General features: G+C 41.8%; 2 protein-coding genes across 2 annotated transcripts in view; both read left to right on the top strand.

Annotated features, from left to right (window-relative positions):
- The window catches only part of LOC135530201 (integrin alpha-7-like), a 104,720-nt gene extending 100,588 nt beyond the window's left edge, over window positions 1-4,132 (top strand). The window contains 1 exon segment of the mRNA XM_064958575.1: window positions 832-4,132. Coding sequence (XP_064814647.1) covers window positions 832-990 — 159 coding nt within the window. The 3' untranslated portion in view covers window positions 991-4,132.
- A 9,230-nt stretch (window positions 4,133-13,362) lies between these two features.
- On the top strand, window positions 13,363-16,607 carry npffl (neuropeptide FF-amide peptide precursor like). The gene is made up of 3 exons (XM_064958581.1): window positions 13,363-13,500; window positions 13,686-13,801; window positions 16,487-16,607. Exons 1-3 carry the CDS (start codon window positions 13,363-13,365, stop codon window positions 16,605-16,607), a joined length of 375 nt encoding a protein of 124 aa, XP_064814653.1.
- Window positions 16,608-19,566: the final 2,959 nt, after the last annotated feature.

The raw sequence follows: 19,566 nt of genomic DNA on the forward strand, positions 1-19,566 counted from the left end.
CTCTCCCACTCCCTCCCTCCTTCCCTCCCCCTGCTCTCTCCCGCTCTCTCCCACCCCCCCCTTCCCTCCCCCCTCTCTCCCCCTCTCTCTCTCCCACTCCCTTCCTCCTTCCCTCCCCCTTCTCTCTCCCACTCCCTCTCTCCTTCCCTCCTCCCTTCTCTCTCCCACTCCCCCCCTCCTTCTCTCTCCCACTCCCTCCCTCCTCCTTCTCTCTCCCACTCCCTCCCTCCTTCTCTCTCCCCCTTCTCTCTCTCCCACTCCCTCCCTCCTTCCCTCCCCCCTCTCTCTCCCACTCCCTCCCCCTTCTCTCTCCCACTCCCTCCTTCCCTCCCTCCTTCACTCTCCCACTCCCCCACTCCTTCCCTCCCCCTCCTCTCTCTCCCACTCCCTCTCTCCTTCCCTCCTCCCTTCTCTCTCCCACTCCCTCCCTCCTTCTCTCTCCCACTCCCTCCCTCCTTCTCTCCCCTCTTCTCTCTCACACTCCCTCCCTCCTTCCCTCCCCCTTCTCTCTCCCACTCCCTCCCCCCTTCTCTCTCCCACTCCCTCCTTCCCTCCCTCCTTCTCTCTCCCACTCCCTCCCTCCTTCCCTCCCCCTTCTCGCTCCCACTCCCTCCCTCCTTCCCTCCCCCCTCTCTCTCCCACTCCCTCCCTCCTTCTCTCCTCCCTTCTCTCTCCCACTCCCTCCCTCCTTCCCTCCCCCTTCTCTCTCCCACTCCCTCACCCCTTCTCTCTCCCACTCCCTCCCTCCTTCCCCCCTTCTCTCTCCCACTCCCTCCCCCCTTCTCTCTCCCACTCCCTCCCTCCTCCCCTCCCCCCTTCTCTCTCCCACAGGGTGGTTTCTTCCGTCGGGTCCAGTATGAAGACCAAGTGCCTCAGTACCATGCGGTGAAGATTCCCCATCAGGACCTGCCCCAGTTCCATGAGAGCCAGAAGGCAGGGGTCCTCCACAAGAAAGAGTGGACGACACACTGGAGCGACGGAAACTCCTGATCGACAACAACAACAAAAACAACAACAACAACAAGGAATTGAATAATAACAAACCAACCCCCCCGATTCAATAACTTAGCACTCACTAACTCTGCGGCGTAATAAATGTGTGCACGCAGACTGGCTGTGACACATTTGGGGCTACGTCCTCATTCTTCACCCTGCTTCTGAAGTGGACTTATTAATGCTGACTACTCTCTCCTACATATTTATATGGACAGTGATGCTGACTTTCTACATCGTCTCTATAGTCCAGCATTTTGGATTTGAGATCAAATGTTCCGTATGAGGTGATAATGTCATCTTTCACTTGAGGGTATTATTTATACATATCTGATTTGCCATTTAGAAATGAAAGCACTTTATAGATCTAGTCCCCCTCATTTGAAGATGTCTTAAGTATTTGGACAAATTTCACTTATAGCGTCAAATGTAGTATTTGGTCCCATATTACTAAGCACACAATGACGACATCAAGCTTGTGACAATCCAAACTTGTTGGATGCGTTAGATGGTTCTAAATACTTCTACATGAATGTGGATGCTAACATGATTATGGATAATCTTGAATCATGAAAGACGATGAGTGAGAAAGTTACAGAGGGTCAAAGATCTTTCCGCCAAGACATGCTAACCTCTATTGTTATTGGTAATGTTGAGAGGTTAGCATGCTAACCTCCATTGTTATTGGTAATGTTGAGAGGTTAGCATGCTAACCTCCATTGTTATTGATAATGTTGAGATGTTAGCATGCTAACCTCCATTGTCATTGGTAATGTTGAGAGGTTAGCATGCTAACCTCCTTTGTTATTGGTAATGTTGAGAGGTTAGCATGCTAACCTCCCTTGTTATTGGTAATGTTGAGAGGTTAGCATGCTTTGCTGTAGCTTCTATAACTTTTCTCACTCATCATTATTCACAATTCATTCATGATTTTTCTTAATCATGGCATTATCAGGATTGAAATAGAACTGTTCACAAACATCTTATCTACTCACTTAGATGGAATATCACTCTGATCACCATTCGGTTCCTATTGGGCAAAACCCAAAACCCAACCAAAACAAACTATGACCGCATCCAAGAAGTGTATAGAGTCACAAGCTTGACGTAGTCGTTGTATGCTAGAAATATGGGAGCAAATACTCAACTTTTGATTACTTTAGTACACTGTAAGTACAAATTTGTCCAAATACTGAAATCAGATATGAAAATACCCTCAATTAAAAGGCGACATTCTGTCTGTCATCTCATAAGGGGCGGCAGGGTAGCCTAGTGGTTAGAGTGGAAGGGCGGCAGGGTAGCCTAGTGGTTAGAGTGGAAGGGCGGCAGGGTAGCCTAGTGGTTAGAGTGGAGGGGCGGCAGGGTAGCCTAGTGGTTAGAGTGGAGGGGCGGCAGGGTAGCCTAGTGGTTAGAGTGGAGGGGCGGCAGGGTAGCCTAGTGGTTAGGGCGTTGGACTAGTAAACGGAAGGTTGCAAGTTCAAAACCCAAGCTGACAAGGTACAAATCTGTCGTTCTGCCACTGAACAGGCAGTTAACCCACTTTTTCTAGGCCGTCATTGAAAATAAGAATTTGTTCTTAACTGACTTGCCTAGTAAAATAAAGGTAAATAAATATGAACAATTGATCTCAAATCCGAAATGATGAAGTATAGAGCCACATGTAAAAATGTTGCATCACTGTCCAAATACATACACTACATAGTGTACATCATTTATGTCATGAAAGTCCCGCCTACTTCCTGGATCATGTCCCACACGGTTTTTAAAGTGTCATGAAAACATGTCATCTAAAGATGCACAATGCAGAAATCGCTCCGCCATTTCCTGGTTGCTAAAATTCTAATAGTTCACCAGCTTTTCACACTTGGCATTCTCTCAACCAGTTTCACCTGGAATGCTTTTCCAACAGTCTTGAAGGAATTCTCACATATGCTGAGCACTTGTTTGCTGCTTTTCCTTCATTCTGCGGTCCGACTCTTCCCAAACCAACTAAATTGGGTTTGAGGTCGGGTGATTGTGGAGGCCAGGTCATCTGATGCAGCACTACATCACTCTCCTTTTTGATCAAATAGCCCTTACACAGCTTGGAGATGTTGGGTCATTTTTCTGTTGAAAAACAAATCACTAAGTGCAAACCAGATGGGATGGCGTATCGCTGCAGAATGCTGTGGTAGCCATGCTGGTTAAGAGTGCCTTGAATTCTAAATAAATCACTGACAGTGTCACCAACAAGCACCCCCACACCATCACACCTCCTCCTCCATGCTTCACGGTGGGAACCACACATGCGGAGATCATCTGTTCACCTACTCTGTGTCTCACAAAGACACGGTGGTTGGAACCAAAAATCAGTTGTACACATCAGATCAAAGGACAGATTTCCACCGGTCTAATGTCCATTGCTCGTGTTTCTTGGCCCAAGCAAGTCTCTTCTTCTCATTGATGTCCTTTAGTAGTAGTTTCTTTGCAGCAATTTGACCATAAAGGCCTGATTCACACAGTCACCTCTGAACAGTTGATGTTGAGGTGTGTCTGTTACTTGAACTCTGTGAAGAATGAATTTGAGCTGCAATTTCTGAGGCTGGTAACACGAATTAACTTATTCGCATGAGAGCCAGTTTCATCATAATGCTTGATGGTTTTCGCGACTGCACTGAAGAAACTCGAAAAGTTCTTGAAATTTTCCAAATTGACTGACCTTCATGTCTTAAAATAATGATGGACTGTTGTTTCTCTTTGCTTATTTGAGCTGTTGTTGCCATAATATGGACTTCGTCTTTTACCAAATAAGGCTATCTTCTGTGTACTGCCCCCCCCCCACCTTGTCACAGCACAACTGATTGGCTCAGTTGGAAAGACATTTCACTAATGAACTTTTAACAAGGCACACCTGTTAATTGAAATACATTCCGGGTGACTACCTCATGAACCTGGTTGAGAAAATGCCAAGAGTGTGCAAAGCTGTCATCAAGGCAAAGAGTGGCTACTTTGAAGAATCTCAAATATAAAACATATTTTGATTTGTTTAATACTTTTTTGGTTACTACATGATTCCATGTGTTATTTCATATGTTTGATGTCTTCACTATTATTCTACAATGTAGAAAATAGTAAAAATAAAGAAAAAACCTTGAATGAGTAGGTGTGTCCAAACTTTTAACTGTGACTGTATTTTCCAAAAATATTGTGTTTTCAGCTGTTTAAAGCTGGTGTGCAAAAATGAAACTTAAGAACAGGAAGAAATCACACACATAGAACAGATATAGCACTTCTTAGACATGCTTTCAATGAGAATGACAGATCTATAACTCACAATTCTATGTGAATTTGTTCAGGTCACCCAAAATGTTACATATTGCAGCTTTTAGATATATGCACAATTATGTTTGTATTTGTGGATTCATTTACTTCTACCTGATGCCTTTCAAGAAGGTTTTCGATTAAGATGTCTTTTTCCTAATCGAAAACGATAGAAGGCATTGGGAAGCGTGTACAGATCCCCTTACTACACTCTTAGATGCTGTCTAGAATCTAAAAGGGTTCTTTGGCTGTCTCCATAGGACAGGGCTCTCCAACCATTCCTAGAGAGCTACCCTCTTGTAGGTTCACGCCAACCACTATTGTAACTAACCTGATTCAGCTTATCAACCAGCTAATTATTAGAATCAGGTGAGCAAAAACCTACAGGACGGTAGCTCTCCAGGAACAGGGTTAGAGAGCCCTGCCATGTGAGAACCATTTGAATGGGCCCAGAAAGAACCCTTTTGTTTTCCATTCAGGGCCCTTTCTACAGAGAGTTCAACATGGAACCCCAAAGACTTCCACCTGGAACCAAAAAGTGTTCTATCTGGAACCAAAAAGTGTTCTATCTGGAACCAAAAAGTGTTCTATCTGGAACCAAAAAGTGTTCTACCTGGAACCGAAAAGGCTTCTCCTTTTGGGACAGCCAAAAAACTCTTTATGAATTATTTTTTTCCAAGTGTTTGACTTGGAGTGCTTCTTGCCCTAACTACTGAACTTTTAGAATACTCAGGTATTCAAACCAGCTATCTTTCAGTTACTAACCTGATGCACTAATTGCTCGGCTACCTGCTCCCTTTAGACTTACCTGAGAGTTTAAGCTTATGCGTTAAGGAATTCACAATAACACTACATCGCCTAAATAAACATGAAGAAACTACCAAAATATAGAATAATCTAGATAGCAAGTCAATACCTTACCCAGCTCAGAGTTCATGGTACAGAGATGCAAACTCAAATGTTTAGAGGTCTTCAATCATTTACCCTATAAGGGATTGGTGTCCCCCTCATGGGACAGTTGAGCTAACATAGGCTAATGTGATTAGCATAATGTTGTAAGTAACAAGACGATTTCCCAGGACATAGGCATATCTGATATAAACAGAAAGCTTAAATTCTTGTTCATCTAACTGCATTGTCCAATTTACAGTAGCTATTAGAGTGGAATAATACCATGCTACTGTTTGAGGAGAGTGTACAGTTATGCACTATCAATACATCAAATAGGCACATTTGGGCAGGCTTGATAAAACATTTTGAACGGTGATGCAATGGTTCATTGGATCAGTCTAAAACATTGCAAATACACTGCTGCATCTAGTGGCCAAAATCTAAATTGTGCTTAAACATCACTAATATATTGTGGCCTTTCTCTTGCATTTCAAAGATGATGAAAAACAAAACCAGATCTAATGTGTTATATTCTCTTAGATTAATTTCCACAAACTTCAAAGTGTTTCCTTTCATATGACATCAAGAATATGCTTCAGGTCCTGAGCTACAGGCAGTAGGTTTGGGCATATCATTTTAGGCCAACAATTTAAAAAAAGTGTTTGATCCTTAATAATAATAATTTAATCTGTAAAGTGCTTTTCTCACATCCAAGGCACAACATAAATGTAAAACCTTGATGGAAAAGATGATTGTAAACAATTGTTTATTACAGTTTTATTTGTATTTGCATAAAAGTGCCTTATGGTAGAACCTGCATTGTAAGTATATTTATAACGGCCTTTTGATTGTTTATCCCAACTTAAACATGTGCTTCTACTGCATTTTAAAGAGGCTATTTATAGAAAGCGTTACCATATTCTGTTGCATTTAGAGCTTCTGAAGGTTACAGTACTTTATGAATGTCTTCTGGACTGGATGGAAACGAGATGAGGAGCAGAGATCCCTGAGACAATGGTGGAATATGGAGAAAAATAGGAATAGAATGCATAGAACCCATAGTTATAGAAATAGAATCCCTATTATGTTCTATAGATTATATTTCTATGTGGTGAGTCAACTTTGTAATGATTAGATATAGCAGGACAATCTTGTTATAGCTGCATGAGAGAATATCAGTTTTCAGAGTTTTTTTTGTCGTGATTTTATTTATTTCTGATTGGCTTCCCTGTATTACCTTTGTAAATACCAACACATCGCTAAGACTAATGAATTAAAATTGACAGCTAACAGAGGGGAGAGTTTGATGAGAATCGACTGGGTTTGTTGATGGTTTTTCTGTCAAAATGCCAGATCCTGCATTTTGGCTTGTGGACACAAGATGATGATAACACCTACTGGTTTGACTTGGCTTGGAGGGTTCTCAATCAGGGACAGCCGTCTATCGTTGTCCCTGATTGGGAACCATACTTAGGCAGCCCTTTTTCCCACCTGTCTTTGTGGGAAGTTGACTTTATTTATGGCACATAGCCTTCAGCATCACGGTTTGTTTTGTAGTGTTTATTGTTTTGTTCAGCGTCTTTTCATTCTAATAAAGAACATGTACCACGCTCACCACGCTGCACCTTGGTCCAGTTCCTTCAATGGCCGTGACATACAGACCTATATCTATCCTACCCTGCATTTCTAAGGTCTTCGAAAGCCAAGTTAACAAACAGATCACCGACCATTTCGAATCCCACTGTACCTTCTACGCTATGCAATCTGGTTTCAGAGCCATCGATAAAAGACAATACTGTGCAGCCGTATTCATCGGCCTTGGTTTCTCAAATGATTGCTTCGCCTGGTTCACCAACTGCTTCTCTGACAGAGTTCAATGTGTCAAATCGGAGGGCCTGTTGTCCGGACCTCTGGCAGTCTCTATTGGGTGCCACAGGGTTCAATTCTCGGGCGGACTCTATTCTCTGTATACATCAATGATGTCGCTCTCGCTGCTGGTGATTCTCTGATCCACCTCTACGCAGACGACACCATTCTGTATACTTCTGGCCCTTCTTTGGACACTGTGTTAATGTTGAGGCGAGGGGTTCCCCTAGGGGAACTCCACGCCCTCCCCCCGTTCAGCTGAAAAGGTGGCGCAGGGAATGCAAAAATATTCTTTAGAAATATTTAACCTCCACACATTAACAAGTCCAATACCTCAAATGAAAGACAAACACCTTGTTCATCTACCCAGCGTGTCAGATTTTTTTATGTTTTATGACGAAAACACAACATATATTTATGTTAGACTACCACCCAACCAAAAAAAAAACGTAGCCATTTTTTTCATCAAAAGATAGAAATCGCTAAAGGAGGATACATTTTTTTTAAATCACTAACCTCTTGAAAATCTTCGGCAGATGACAGTCATATGACATGTTACATAGTTAATTTATGTTTTGTTCAATAATATGCATTTTATATACATAAATCTCGGTTTACATTGACGCCATGTTCAGGAAATCCTCCAAAATATCCAAATCAAAAATCGAATTTTATTTGTCACATACACATGGTTAGCAGATGTTAATGCGAGTGTAGTGAAATGCTTGTGCTTCTAGTTCCGACAATGCAGTAATAACCAACAAGTAATCTAACAAACAATTCCAAAACTACTGTCTTATACACAAGTGTAAGGGTATAAAGAATATGTACATAAAGATATGAATGAGTGATGGTGCAGAGGAGCATAGGCAAGATACAGTAGATGGTATCGAGTACAGTATATACATAAGAGATGAGTATGTAAACAAAGTGGCATAGTTAAAGTGGCTAGTGATACATGTATTACATAAGGATGCAGTAGATGATATAGAGTACAGTATATAAGTATACCTATGAGATGAATAATGTAGGGTATGTAAACATTATATTAGGTAGCATTGTTTAAAGTGGCTAGTGATATATTTTGCATCATTTCCCATCAATTCCCATTATTAAAGTGGCTGGAGTTGAGTCAGTGTGTTGGCAGCAGCCACTCAATGTTAGTGGTTGCTGTTTAACAGTCTGATGGCCTTGAGATAGAAGCTGTTTTTCAGTCTCTCGGTCCCAGCTTTGATGCACCTGTACTGACCTCGCCTTCTGGATGATAGCGGGGTGAACAGGCAGTGGCTCGGGTGGTTGTTGCCCTTGATGATCTTTATGGCCTTCCTGTAACATCGGGTGGTGTAGGTGTCCTGGAGGGCAGGTAGTTTGCCCCTGGTGATGCGTTGTGCAGACCTCACTACCCTCTGGAGAGCCTTACGGTTGTGGGCGGAGCAGTTGCCGTACCAGGCGGTGATACAGCCCGCCAGGATGCTCTCGATTGTGCATCTGTAGAAGTTTGTGAGTGCTTTTGGTGACAAGCCGAATTTCTTCAGCCTCCTGCGTAATTATTGAAAGCTACGCCAGATAACAGAAATACTCATCATAAACTTTGACTAAAGATACATGTTCTACATATAATTAAAGATACACTGGTTCTTAATGCAACCGCTGTGTCACATTTTTTTAACGTTACGGAAAAAGCCTAACATTGCAATAATCTGAGACGGCGCTCAGACGTAACAATATTTCTCCGCCATGTTGGAGTCAACAGAAATACAAAATTACAACATAAATATTCCCTTACCTTTGATGATCTTTCATCAGAATGTAGTGCAAGGAGTCCTAGTTCAACAATAAATCGTTTTGTTTCATAATGTTCAATTCTAGTATCCAAGTAGCAGCATTTGCTACCACTTTCAGCTCAAATACCCAAAAAATTACTTCTGGTCCAGGATAACTTTGCATCAAAACTTCCAAATTACATATTACAGGTCGAAGAAACTGGTCAAACTAAGTGCAGAATCAATCTTCAGGATGTTATAATCATATAGATCCAATAGCATTCCACCCGGATCATTCGTTTTCATCTGGGGCTGATTGGAACAGCCGAAGCACTCAAACGCAAATGCGCCTCAACCACATGGAAATCTTTTGCGAGACCGACTACTTTCCTTCCCATTAGGTCAAAGTTCACAGCAAATGCTCCATTACACTTTCTACTGAATGAGGACATCTAGTGGAAGACGTAGGAAGTGTTTCCAGATCCATAACTTGTTGGGAAGGGAGGGGGCGATGACGTCAAAGTTGCCCCAACTTTCAGGATTTCAAAACGAGTTTGGAAGATTGCCTGCCCTGTGAGTTCTGTTATACTCACAGACATAATTCAAACGGTTTTAGAAACTTCAGAGTGTTTTCTATCCAATAGTAATAATAATATGCATATATATGCAATTTAGGACAGATTTTGATGCAGTTCACTATGGGCACGCAATTCATCCAAAGGGGAAATACTGCCCCCTATCTCTAACAGGGGTTAACTAACCTCCAGATGAGATTCAATGCCATACAACTCTCCTTCCATGGCCTCCAACTGCTCATAAATGCAAGTAAAACTAAATGCATGCTCTTCAACCGATCACTGCCTGCACCTGCCCGTCCGTCCAGCATCACTACTCTGGATGGTTCTGACTTAGGATATGTGGACAACTACAAATACCTAGGTGTCTGGTTAGATTGTAAACTCTCGTTTCAGTCTCACATTAAGCATCTCCTATCCAAATGTAAATCTATAATTGGCTTCCTATTTCGCAACAAAGCATCCATCACTCATGCTGCCAAACATTCCCTCGTACGACTGACCATCCAACCGATCCTTGACTTTGGCGATGTCATTTACAAAATAGCCTCCAACACTCTACTCAGCAAATTGGATGCAGTCTATCACAGTGTCATCCGTTTTGTCACTAAAGCTCCATATACTACCCACCACTGTGACCTGTATGCTCTCGTTGGCTGGCCCTCGCTTCATATTCATCGGCAAACCCACATCTATAAGTATTTGCTAGGTAAAGCCCCGCTTTATCTCAGCTCACTGGTCACCATAGCAGCACCCACCCACATCACGCGCTCCAGCAGGTATATTTTACTGGTCACCCCCAAAGCCTACTCCACATTGACTCTGTACCTGTACCCCCTGTATATAGCCTCCACATTGACTCTGTACCAGTACCCCCTGTATATAACCTCCACATTGACTCTGTACCGGTACCCCCTGTATATAGCCTCCACATTGACTCTGTACCAGTACCCCCTGTATATAGCCTCCACATTGACTCTGTACCAGTACCCCCTCCACATTATATAACCTCCACATTGACTCTGTACCGGTACCCCCTGTATATAGCCTCCACATTGACTCTGTACCAGTACCCCCTGTATATAGTCTCCACATTGACTCTGTACCAGTACCCCTGTATATAGCCTCCACATTGACTCTGTACCAGTACCCCCTGTATTTCGCCCCACTATTGTTATTTTATTGCTGCTCTTTAATTATTTGTTATTCTTATCTCTTTTTTTTAGGTATTTTTTTTATAGGTATTTTCTTAAACTGCATTGTTGTTTAAGGGCTTGTAAGTAAGCATTACACTGTAAAGTGCACGTGACAATGTTTTTGTTGATTTATATAAGATAATAGAAATACGACCTAGCTCTGAAATGTTCTTTGTTACCCAATCAAAGACCTGTGTGTGTGTGTGTGTGTGTGTGTGTGTGTGTGTGTGTGTGTGTGTGTGTGTGTGTGTGTGTGTGTGTGTATGTGTGCTTGTGCTCACCAGTACGTGTGTGCGTGCCTTTATGTGTTTGTGTGTGTGTTTGTTGGTGTGTGTGTGTGTGTGTGTGTGTCATCCTGGTTGTCATGGTGAGTAATGGTGGAACAGTCAGAGGCACTGGGGGGTTATTCTGATAACAATAAGAGGATAGAGAAGCACAGTAGTCTTAATAAGACTGTCTTTTGGTGGTAAGTTGGTTACTCTGTAGGGACCACAGAGGCTGCATTAACACAGCCACTCATATTCTGATATATACATATTTATTTTTATATATATATATATTTTTTTTAACCAATCAGATCAGCTTTGAAAACAAATTGGGCTGCCTGTGTAAACTCAGCTAGAGAGAGACAGACAGGGATCTTATTTGCCATCACACACACACACGCACACACGCACGCACGCACGCACGCACACACACACCCACGCACGCACACACACACACGCGCGCACACACACACACGCACGCACACACGCGCGCACACACACACACGCACGCACACGCGCACACGCACACGCACACACACACACAGGCAAAGTACCAGTGTTGTTTCTGTCCTCCTTGCTCTAACCAGGGACCCTCTGAACACGTAAACACCTGGCTTCCCACGAAGCATCGTTACTTATCACTACTACGGCGAACTACTGACTCGCTATCCCATTTCTCACTGGTCACATCAGTACTGTCAGTCACCAGGCAAGGAGAACATGACAAACAAAACCAGAAGGGTCACAATCTGAACCTTGTTCATCAAACAGGTAGCCTACACAACCTATGATATGTGTTAACTTAGTTCATATGGAACAAGCGTGAATCTGCATACTGGTATGTGCTGCTAAGTGCTTAGTGGATGAGGACGTTTCGACTGGGTTTTAATAGTGCTGCTTTGACTTGCTCGTCAGAAAATAAGAAACTCTGATATTTCCGAATTGCTAACTGGTTGTAGTGATACAGTCGTGGCCAAAAGTTTTGAGAAAGACACAAATATTAATTTTTTCACAAAGTCTGCTTCCTCAGTGTCTTTAGATATTTTAGTCAGATGTTACTACGGAATACTGAAGTATAAATACAAGCATTTCATAAGTGTCAAAGGCTTTTATTGACAATTACATGAAGTTGATGCAAAGAGTCAATATTTGCAGTGTTGACCCTTCTTTTTCAAGAACTTTTCCCCAGGCATGCTGTCAATTAACTGCTGGGCCACATCCTGACTGATGGCAGGCTATTCCTGCATAATCAATGCTTGGAGTTTGTCAGAATTTGTGGGGTTTTGTTTGTCCACCCGCCTCTTGAGGATTGACCACAAGTTCTCAATGGGATTAAGGTCTGGGGAGTTTCCTGGCCATGGACCCAAAATATTGATGTTTTGTTCCCTCGTTCGGAACCAAGCTGTATCACATCTGGCTGTGATTGGGGGAGTCCCACAGGGCGGAACACAATTGGCCCAGCGTCATCTAGGTTTGGCTAGGGTAGGCCGTCATTGTAAATAAGAATTTGTTCTTAACTGACTTGCCTAGTTAAATAAAAAATAAAAAAATGCAAGACATGCCTAATTAGTAGTTTATCTTTTGTTGTTGTCTATCATTTACGTGGTGAAACCTACAGACAACTCCTTGGTTCTGTATTTGCTGGGTACTCTACAGAGTATTGTCAATGTTGGTGTCTTAGCGAAGGGAAGAGGTCATTTGTTGTCATAGCGAGGTCATAAACCAACGATGATAATACGAGTCCATCACCTTTCACCTTTAGGCAACTGAATGTTCCGGAAGACAACTGGCTGATATTGCGAAAGTAACTAGTAAATGGATCGGAATCCATAAGAAAGGATTTATCTGTTTAATAACGCTGTTTAGTCACGGGGGCCTGTCGAGGCCCTATAATGCACAGTTACTTTCTGTGTGTGTGTGTGTGTGTTGTCACTTCAGGGACCCTTAATGCACATCCGCCTCCCCTTTATCCCACCAAATGGACGTGGGCTACCATCATATTAAGAGGCCTTCTTCCTCCCGCGGTGACCTAATAACGCCACGGTCACTCTCCCTGGTCCCTACAGCGCTTACCAGTCCCCTGACCCACTGACCATTCATCTGCCCCATCTCCTGAGGCTCCTGAAGCTCAGGAAGCGGTGGGCGTGTGTTGGCATATAAGGCCAGCTATATCATCCATGTCAGGGCAGCTGGGGCTCCAGAAGAACGAGTCAGAGCAAGACCGAGAGCAGCAAGACCAAGAGCATCTCGCCTAAAGACTTGCGCCAGCATCTGAAGATAAGAGCAGTAAAGAACAGTGAAACCGACAGGTGAAATTTTGTTCTGTCTCTCGTCCATACATCATAGGGTTTCGATAAAAAAAAACTTGCTTATCAGGTAAAGCATTCTAATATAGTCTTTCTTTATCTATTGGTTTCATTCCAACGACAGGTGTGAGCTCCATCCTCCGTCCGTCTTCCATCCACCCATCCATCCATCCGACGTCCTCACCACCCACCCAGAGAACAGAAGCATGAACGTGGACACAGTGCTGTGGGGGGTCCTGGTCGGTCTGATCCTAGCCATGGCTGGTGTGGGTCAGTGTCTGCAGGAGGAGAGAGGTGTGGAGAACAACAATCTGCCGAGGGAATCAGGAGAGGTGCTGGCACTGGTAAGACTGACCACTACAAAACAAGTCTGGGGAGCATTCAGCAGGGTGCAATGTTTTTTGGAACATTCAGATAGAAATATGATACATAGAACAAACGTATATATATTTTTTACATAGAATAAGGAATCATGTGAGCTCTATTTGTAGGATTTCTATCTGTTTAACAAAGTTTGGTTGTTTGACAGGAGGGTGAGCACGTGGAAGGGTTTAACGAGTTGGACGATCGTCTCCTAGCCGCTGTGATTCACTCTCTGCTCCAGAGAAACACCAGGAACCCCTCCGTTCTCCACCAGCCTCAGAGGTGAGGATCTGTGTTTGTGTGTCACCTATTTTCCCTTTACCAACCTCAGATGTACCAGTTCACTGTGTAATATATATATATATATATATATAGTGCATATAAACATAACGTCACATCTCAGAGTCGAGGAGCCCATCTGTCATCGCACCGCAAAATCAGAATTTGGTCTTTCCGTGAAAAGAGTGTCTTTTGGCCCTTTGATATTTAAAGTAGAAAATGTGCACCTAAGTAAAATTTTAAAAGCCTGTTTACATGTAGAATTCAATACATCTAAATGCAACATTTTAACGTGACCCTCCATCAACCCTTTGTCACTTCTATGGAGATTTCAACCCACTTAATTCCACCAATTCTCCCAGGTTTCACCACCTTTGTAAAGCTCTAGTTATTTTGCTGCTTCATTTATTATTTATTAATTGTGATTTAGTGATTCATTAGCGTCTGTCTCTCATTTTAATGTCAGCCCTGTTACGTTGAACTGAACTCTCATTTTAATGTCAGCCCTGTTGCATTGAACTGATCTCTCATTTTAATATGATGACACTTGTCACGGTCGATGAAAGGAGTGGACCAAGGTGCAGCGTGGTACATGTTCTTTAATTAAGAAAAAGAAGCCGAACAAAACAATACACACTACAAAACAAAAATGTGAAGCTTAAGGCAAAGTGCCATAAAGAAAATCAACTTCCCACCAAGTCAGGTGGGGGAAAAAAGGCACCTAAGTATGGTTCCCAATCAGAGACAACGATAGACAGCTGTCCCTGATTGAGAACCACACCCGGCCAAAACATAGAAATAGAAAATCATAGAAACACAACACGTAGAAATGCCCACCCCAACTCACGCCCTGACCAAACCAAAATAGAGACATAAAAATGATCTCCAAGGTCAGGGTGTGACAACACTATTCCTTTTTAAATATTGTTGTTTTCAACAGAAAACATTGAACATCAATAGTCAAATCATAGCGTAAAAACAGGTGAGATGGTTCTACTCTTTTGTTGGTCATTTTCTGGTGTTTTGTGGTAGAAATCTGAGCTGGTTGAGCATAACACATCAACCATGTTACCCATAGATAGACAGGCTAGTAATGTTTTAAGCAATTATAGTTTATTTTGTGTAGCTTGCATAGAATTTTCACTTCCCGTTGCACACACAACAAGTTTCCGTTCCCCCTGTCACAAGGGGATTTATGGCTGATTTAAGATGAAATCATCAGCTAAGTTACAGTCAACTCTGTTACATTCAACTCTGTTACGTTCAACTCTGTTACATTCAACTCTGTTACAGTCAACTCTGTTACATTCAACTCTGTTACATTCAACTCTGTTACAGTCAACTCTGTTACATTCAACTCTGTTACAGTCAACTCTGTTACAGTCAACTCTGTTACATTCAACTCTGTTACAGTCAACTCTGTTACATTCAACTCTGTTACAGTCAACTCTGTTACATTCAACTCTGTTACAGTCAACTCTGTTACAGTCAACTCTGTTACATTCAACTCTGTTACAGTCAACTCTGTTACAGTCAGTTCTGTTACAGTCAACTCTGTTACATTCAACCCTGTTACAGTCAGTTCTGTTACAGTCAAATCTGTTACATTCAACTCTGTTACAGTCAACTCTGTTACATTCAACTCTGTTACATTCAACTCTGTTACAGTCAACTCTGTTACAGTCAACTCTGTTACATTCAACCCTGTTACAGTCAGTTCTGTTACAGTCAACTCTGTTACAGTCAACTCTGTTACAGTCAACTCTGTTACATTCAACTCTTTTACAGTCAACTCTGTTACAGTCAACTCTGTTACATTCAACTCTGTTACAGTCAACTCTGTTACAGTCAGTTCTGTTACAGTCAACTCTGTTACAGTCAACTCTGTTACAGTCAACTCTTGTTACTTTATTTGGCACTTAATAGACACTTACCATAGTCATTTTTTAGTTTAACATCTTGAAATGGAAAACGTGTTTTTTTATGGTGAACATGTGCTCTTTATGACAGAATGTTAAAAAGTGTTGTTTGTAATGGTGAACATGTGCTCTTTATGACAGAATGTTAAAAAAAGTATTGTTTTGTACACTTCTCAAAATCAGTGGCCCAGAATGTAGTGGATAATGTGCATTTGGAAAATGTTTTCTACTTTTCAGCTCCTTTCAATAGACTTCATTGCTGATTCTCTATTCAGAGTTATCCTACCATATTCAAACAATGAAAAACAACACTATGTTGATCACATAGTGAGCCAGTGTGAATAGTAAAGTATGCATAATATTTCACACTCAGCTCCATCAACTGCATCAGCAGTTCAGCTTCTCGGGGTCCCTTATTGTTATTTTATTTTACCTTTATTTAATTAGCAGGTCAGTAAAGAACAAATTCTTATTTACAATGAGGGCCTACCCCGCGCTAAACCCAGACGATGCTGGGCTAATTGTGCCGCCGCCCTAAGGGACTCCCAATGACAGCTGGTTTTGAACCTAGAATTGAACCAGGGTCTGTAGTGATGCCTTTAGCACTGAGATGCAGTGCCTTAGACCGCTGCGCCACTCGGGAGCCCCCTATTCCCTATGAGGGACCCTACTTATGTCCAGGGGCATTTAGGGTAGTGCACTACGTAGGGAATAGGTTGACATTGGGGTGCTACCTGATACTGAATAATTACTGCTATCTCCCATGCAGGTTTGGTCGTGACAGCAGAGGAGACTTGATGCCTGGGGACTGGATACAGTCCAGGGACTGGGAGCAGGCTCCAGGACATATCTGGGGCATGGCTGTGCCGCAGAGATTTGGCAAGAAATAGGCTTTGGTTGAGACTCAACATCTCACTCACATCTCTGCTGGTAATAAAGAATTTGGTTCAACACCCAGCAAATATAGGTTGAAAGTCAAATATGGGCTCATACATTATCTAGTAGATAAATGTTCTTTCTCCCTAACCTGCTGAGTTCCATTCCATTAAGCTGTACAGAACTAGGAGATCTTGGAACCTAGGAAACACCCACCACTTCTCTCAGATTTTAGCAGTGCTGATTGGTGCATATTGGAAATCTGGGAGAAAGTTGAAAACAGAGTAGGTGCGCTTGATTCATCACGCCACATATTCGGGCGACCTGAATCAAGTGCACCTAAAGTTAGAGCTGCTGTAAATTGGCAGCGTACTTTTGATTGTTGCTCTGCCATTCTCTGTTTAACCAATAAAGGCTTCTGACTTGAAAGTGTCTGTTATGAGTGTTGTGGGTGATTGGAGAGGGTAAATATTGACTCAATATGAGCCAGAACAACCCCTTAGTGCATAGACCCTGGAGTTTCTCTGATCCATTTCTGTTGAGCAACAAGCTAGGTTTCCGTCCAACTGGCAACAGATTTTGATGCGAATATTATAAAATCTATTTTAAAAACAACATTTTCCCATCAGAAAAGTGTTTCCATCTAATTGACTTGTTTCCGATTAAAAGGCTGTGTGTGACGACATTGTGCACATGAAAATACATTTCGCAGGTTAAATTCACATACACTGAAAAAAAAGTTGAAAGTTCAAATGGGTTTCTGTTGCATTTTCAAGTATACTGATGGTTTTGTCAGAAGAAAAACATATTAAATTGACACATGAGCTCAGTCATCAGCTCACAGACACAGTGTAGGTATAGCCTATATGATGAGATTATTATGGACAAAAGAGCGAGAGAATTTGTATTTGTCAAACGGCAGCCAAGCATCGGTCATCATGTCACCAGAATAAAACCCGGGATATTTATTGTAAAACCAAGTATCATGTCATCAGAATAAAACCCAGGATATTTATCGTGAAACCAAGTATCATGTCACCAGAATAAAACCTGGGATATTTATCGTAAAACCAAGTATCATGTCACCAGAATAAAACCTGGGATATTTATCGTAAAACCAAGTATCATGTCACCAGAATAAAACCTGGGATATTTATCGTAAAGGAGCATCAATCTCATCACCTTGTACCTTCACCACCTTGTGAAGTTCATCATAATTAATTTAATCTGTAGCCAAATAAACTTCATGCTTTCCTGAGTGGTAGTGGGAGTACAGTGGGGTAAGGTACAGTAAAAATACTTTAAAGTACTACTTAAGAGGTATCTGTACTTTACTATTCATTTAACTTTCACTTTACTACATTCCTAAATAAAAATATATTCTTTTTACTCCATACATTTTCCATGACACCCCAAAAGTACTCGTACATTTTGAATGTTTAGCATGACAGGACAATGGTCTAATTCACGCGCTTATCAAGAGAACATCCCAGTGTAGTAGTTTGTAGTTACTGTATTTCTGTTATCTGTTTATATGAACAACTTAGTAGTTTTGTTACATTTCTGTTATCCTGTTTAATTGCTGTTATCCTGAACGACATAGTAGTTAGTAGTTACTGTATTTCTGTTATCCTGTTTATCACTCTGAACGACATAGTAGTTAGTAGTTACTGTATTTCTGTTATCCTGTTTATCACTCTGAATGACATAGCAGTTAGTTGTTACTGTATTTCTGTTATCCTGTTTATCACTATGAACAACATAGTAGTTAGTTGTTACTGTATTTCTCTTATCCTGTTTATCACTCTGAACAACGTAGTAGTTAGTAGTTACTGTATTTCTGTTATCCTGTTTATCACTCTGAACGACATAGCAGTTAGTTGTTACTGTATTTCTGTTATCCTGTTTATCACTCGGAACGACGTAGTAGTTAGTAGTTACTGTATTTCTGTTATGAAAATAAAACTTTCCAAATGAAACAAACACCCCCACCTCTCTGTCATGGTTTAAACCATTTATTTCTATGTAGTGCTATCCACTCAGTTGTATTTGGGACAAACCATTCCACCATATTTGGGACAAACCATTCACTCAACAAAATCTAAACCTCAAAAAACTCTTGTAATAAATAATGTGGAAGTTGAGGAAGTTGAGGAGACTAAACTTCTTGGAGTAACCCTGGATTGGTCCAAACATACTTATGCAACAGTACAGTAGCTAGTCTGTCTGTAATAAAGCACTGCTTTCTTGATATTGCTGTCAACAAACGAAGCCCTTACAAGCCATAATTTTGTCGCACCTGCACTACTGCCCAGTCATATGGTCAAGTGCCACAAAGAGGGATATAGGCAAATTACAGCTGGCCCAGAACAGGCCAGCACGGCAAGCCCTTGGATGTACACGGAGAGCTAACATGTCAATCTCTCCTGGCTCAAAGTGGAGGAGAGATTGACTTCATCACTACTTGTATTTGTGAGAGTTATTCACATGTTAAATGTGCTGAGCTGTCTGTTTGAACTACTGGCACACAGCTCAGACACCCTGACTACCCCATAAGACATTCCACCAGAGGTCTCTTCACAGTCCCCAAGTCCAGAACAGACTATGGGAGGCACATAGTACTACATAGAGCCATGACTACATGGAACTCTATTCCACAGTACTACATAGAGCCATGACTACATGGAACTCTATTCCACAGTACTACATAGAGCCATGATGACATGGAACTCTATTCCACAGTACTACATAGAGCCATGATGACATGGAACTCTATTCCACAGTACTACATAGAGCCATGACTACATGGAACTCTATTCCACAGTACTACATAGAGCCATGGCTACATGGAACTCTATTCCACAGTACTACATAGAGCCATGACTACATGGAACTCTATTCCACAGTACTACATAGAGCCATGACTACATGGAACTCTATTACACATCAGGTAACTGATGCAGCAGTTGAATC

This window comes from Oncorhynchus masou, chromosome 5 (genome assembly GCF_036934945.1).
Source record: "Oncorhynchus masou masou isolate Uvic2021 chromosome 5, UVic_Omas_1.1, whole genome shotgun sequence".
Taxonomy (NCBI): domain Eukaryota; kingdom Metazoa; phylum Chordata; class Actinopteri; order Salmoniformes; family Salmonidae; genus Oncorhynchus; species Oncorhynchus masou.

What these genes read in the sequence shown, in the direction of transcription:
- npffl (XM_064958581.1), top strand. Translation starts at nt 13,363, where the DNA reads ATGAACGTGGACACAGTGCTGTGGGGGGTCCTGGTCGGTCTGATCCTA. An exon ending in CAGGAGAGGTGCTGGCACTG is followed by an intron (nt 13,501 to 13,685) that starts GTAAGACTGACC and finishes GTTGTTTGACAG; the next exon opens with GAGGGTGAGCACGTGGAAGG. An exon ending in GTTCTCCACCAGCCTCAGAG is followed by an intron (nt 13,802 to 16,486) that starts GTGAGGATCTGT and finishes TCTCCCATGCAG; the next exon opens with GTTTGGTCGTGACAGCAGAG.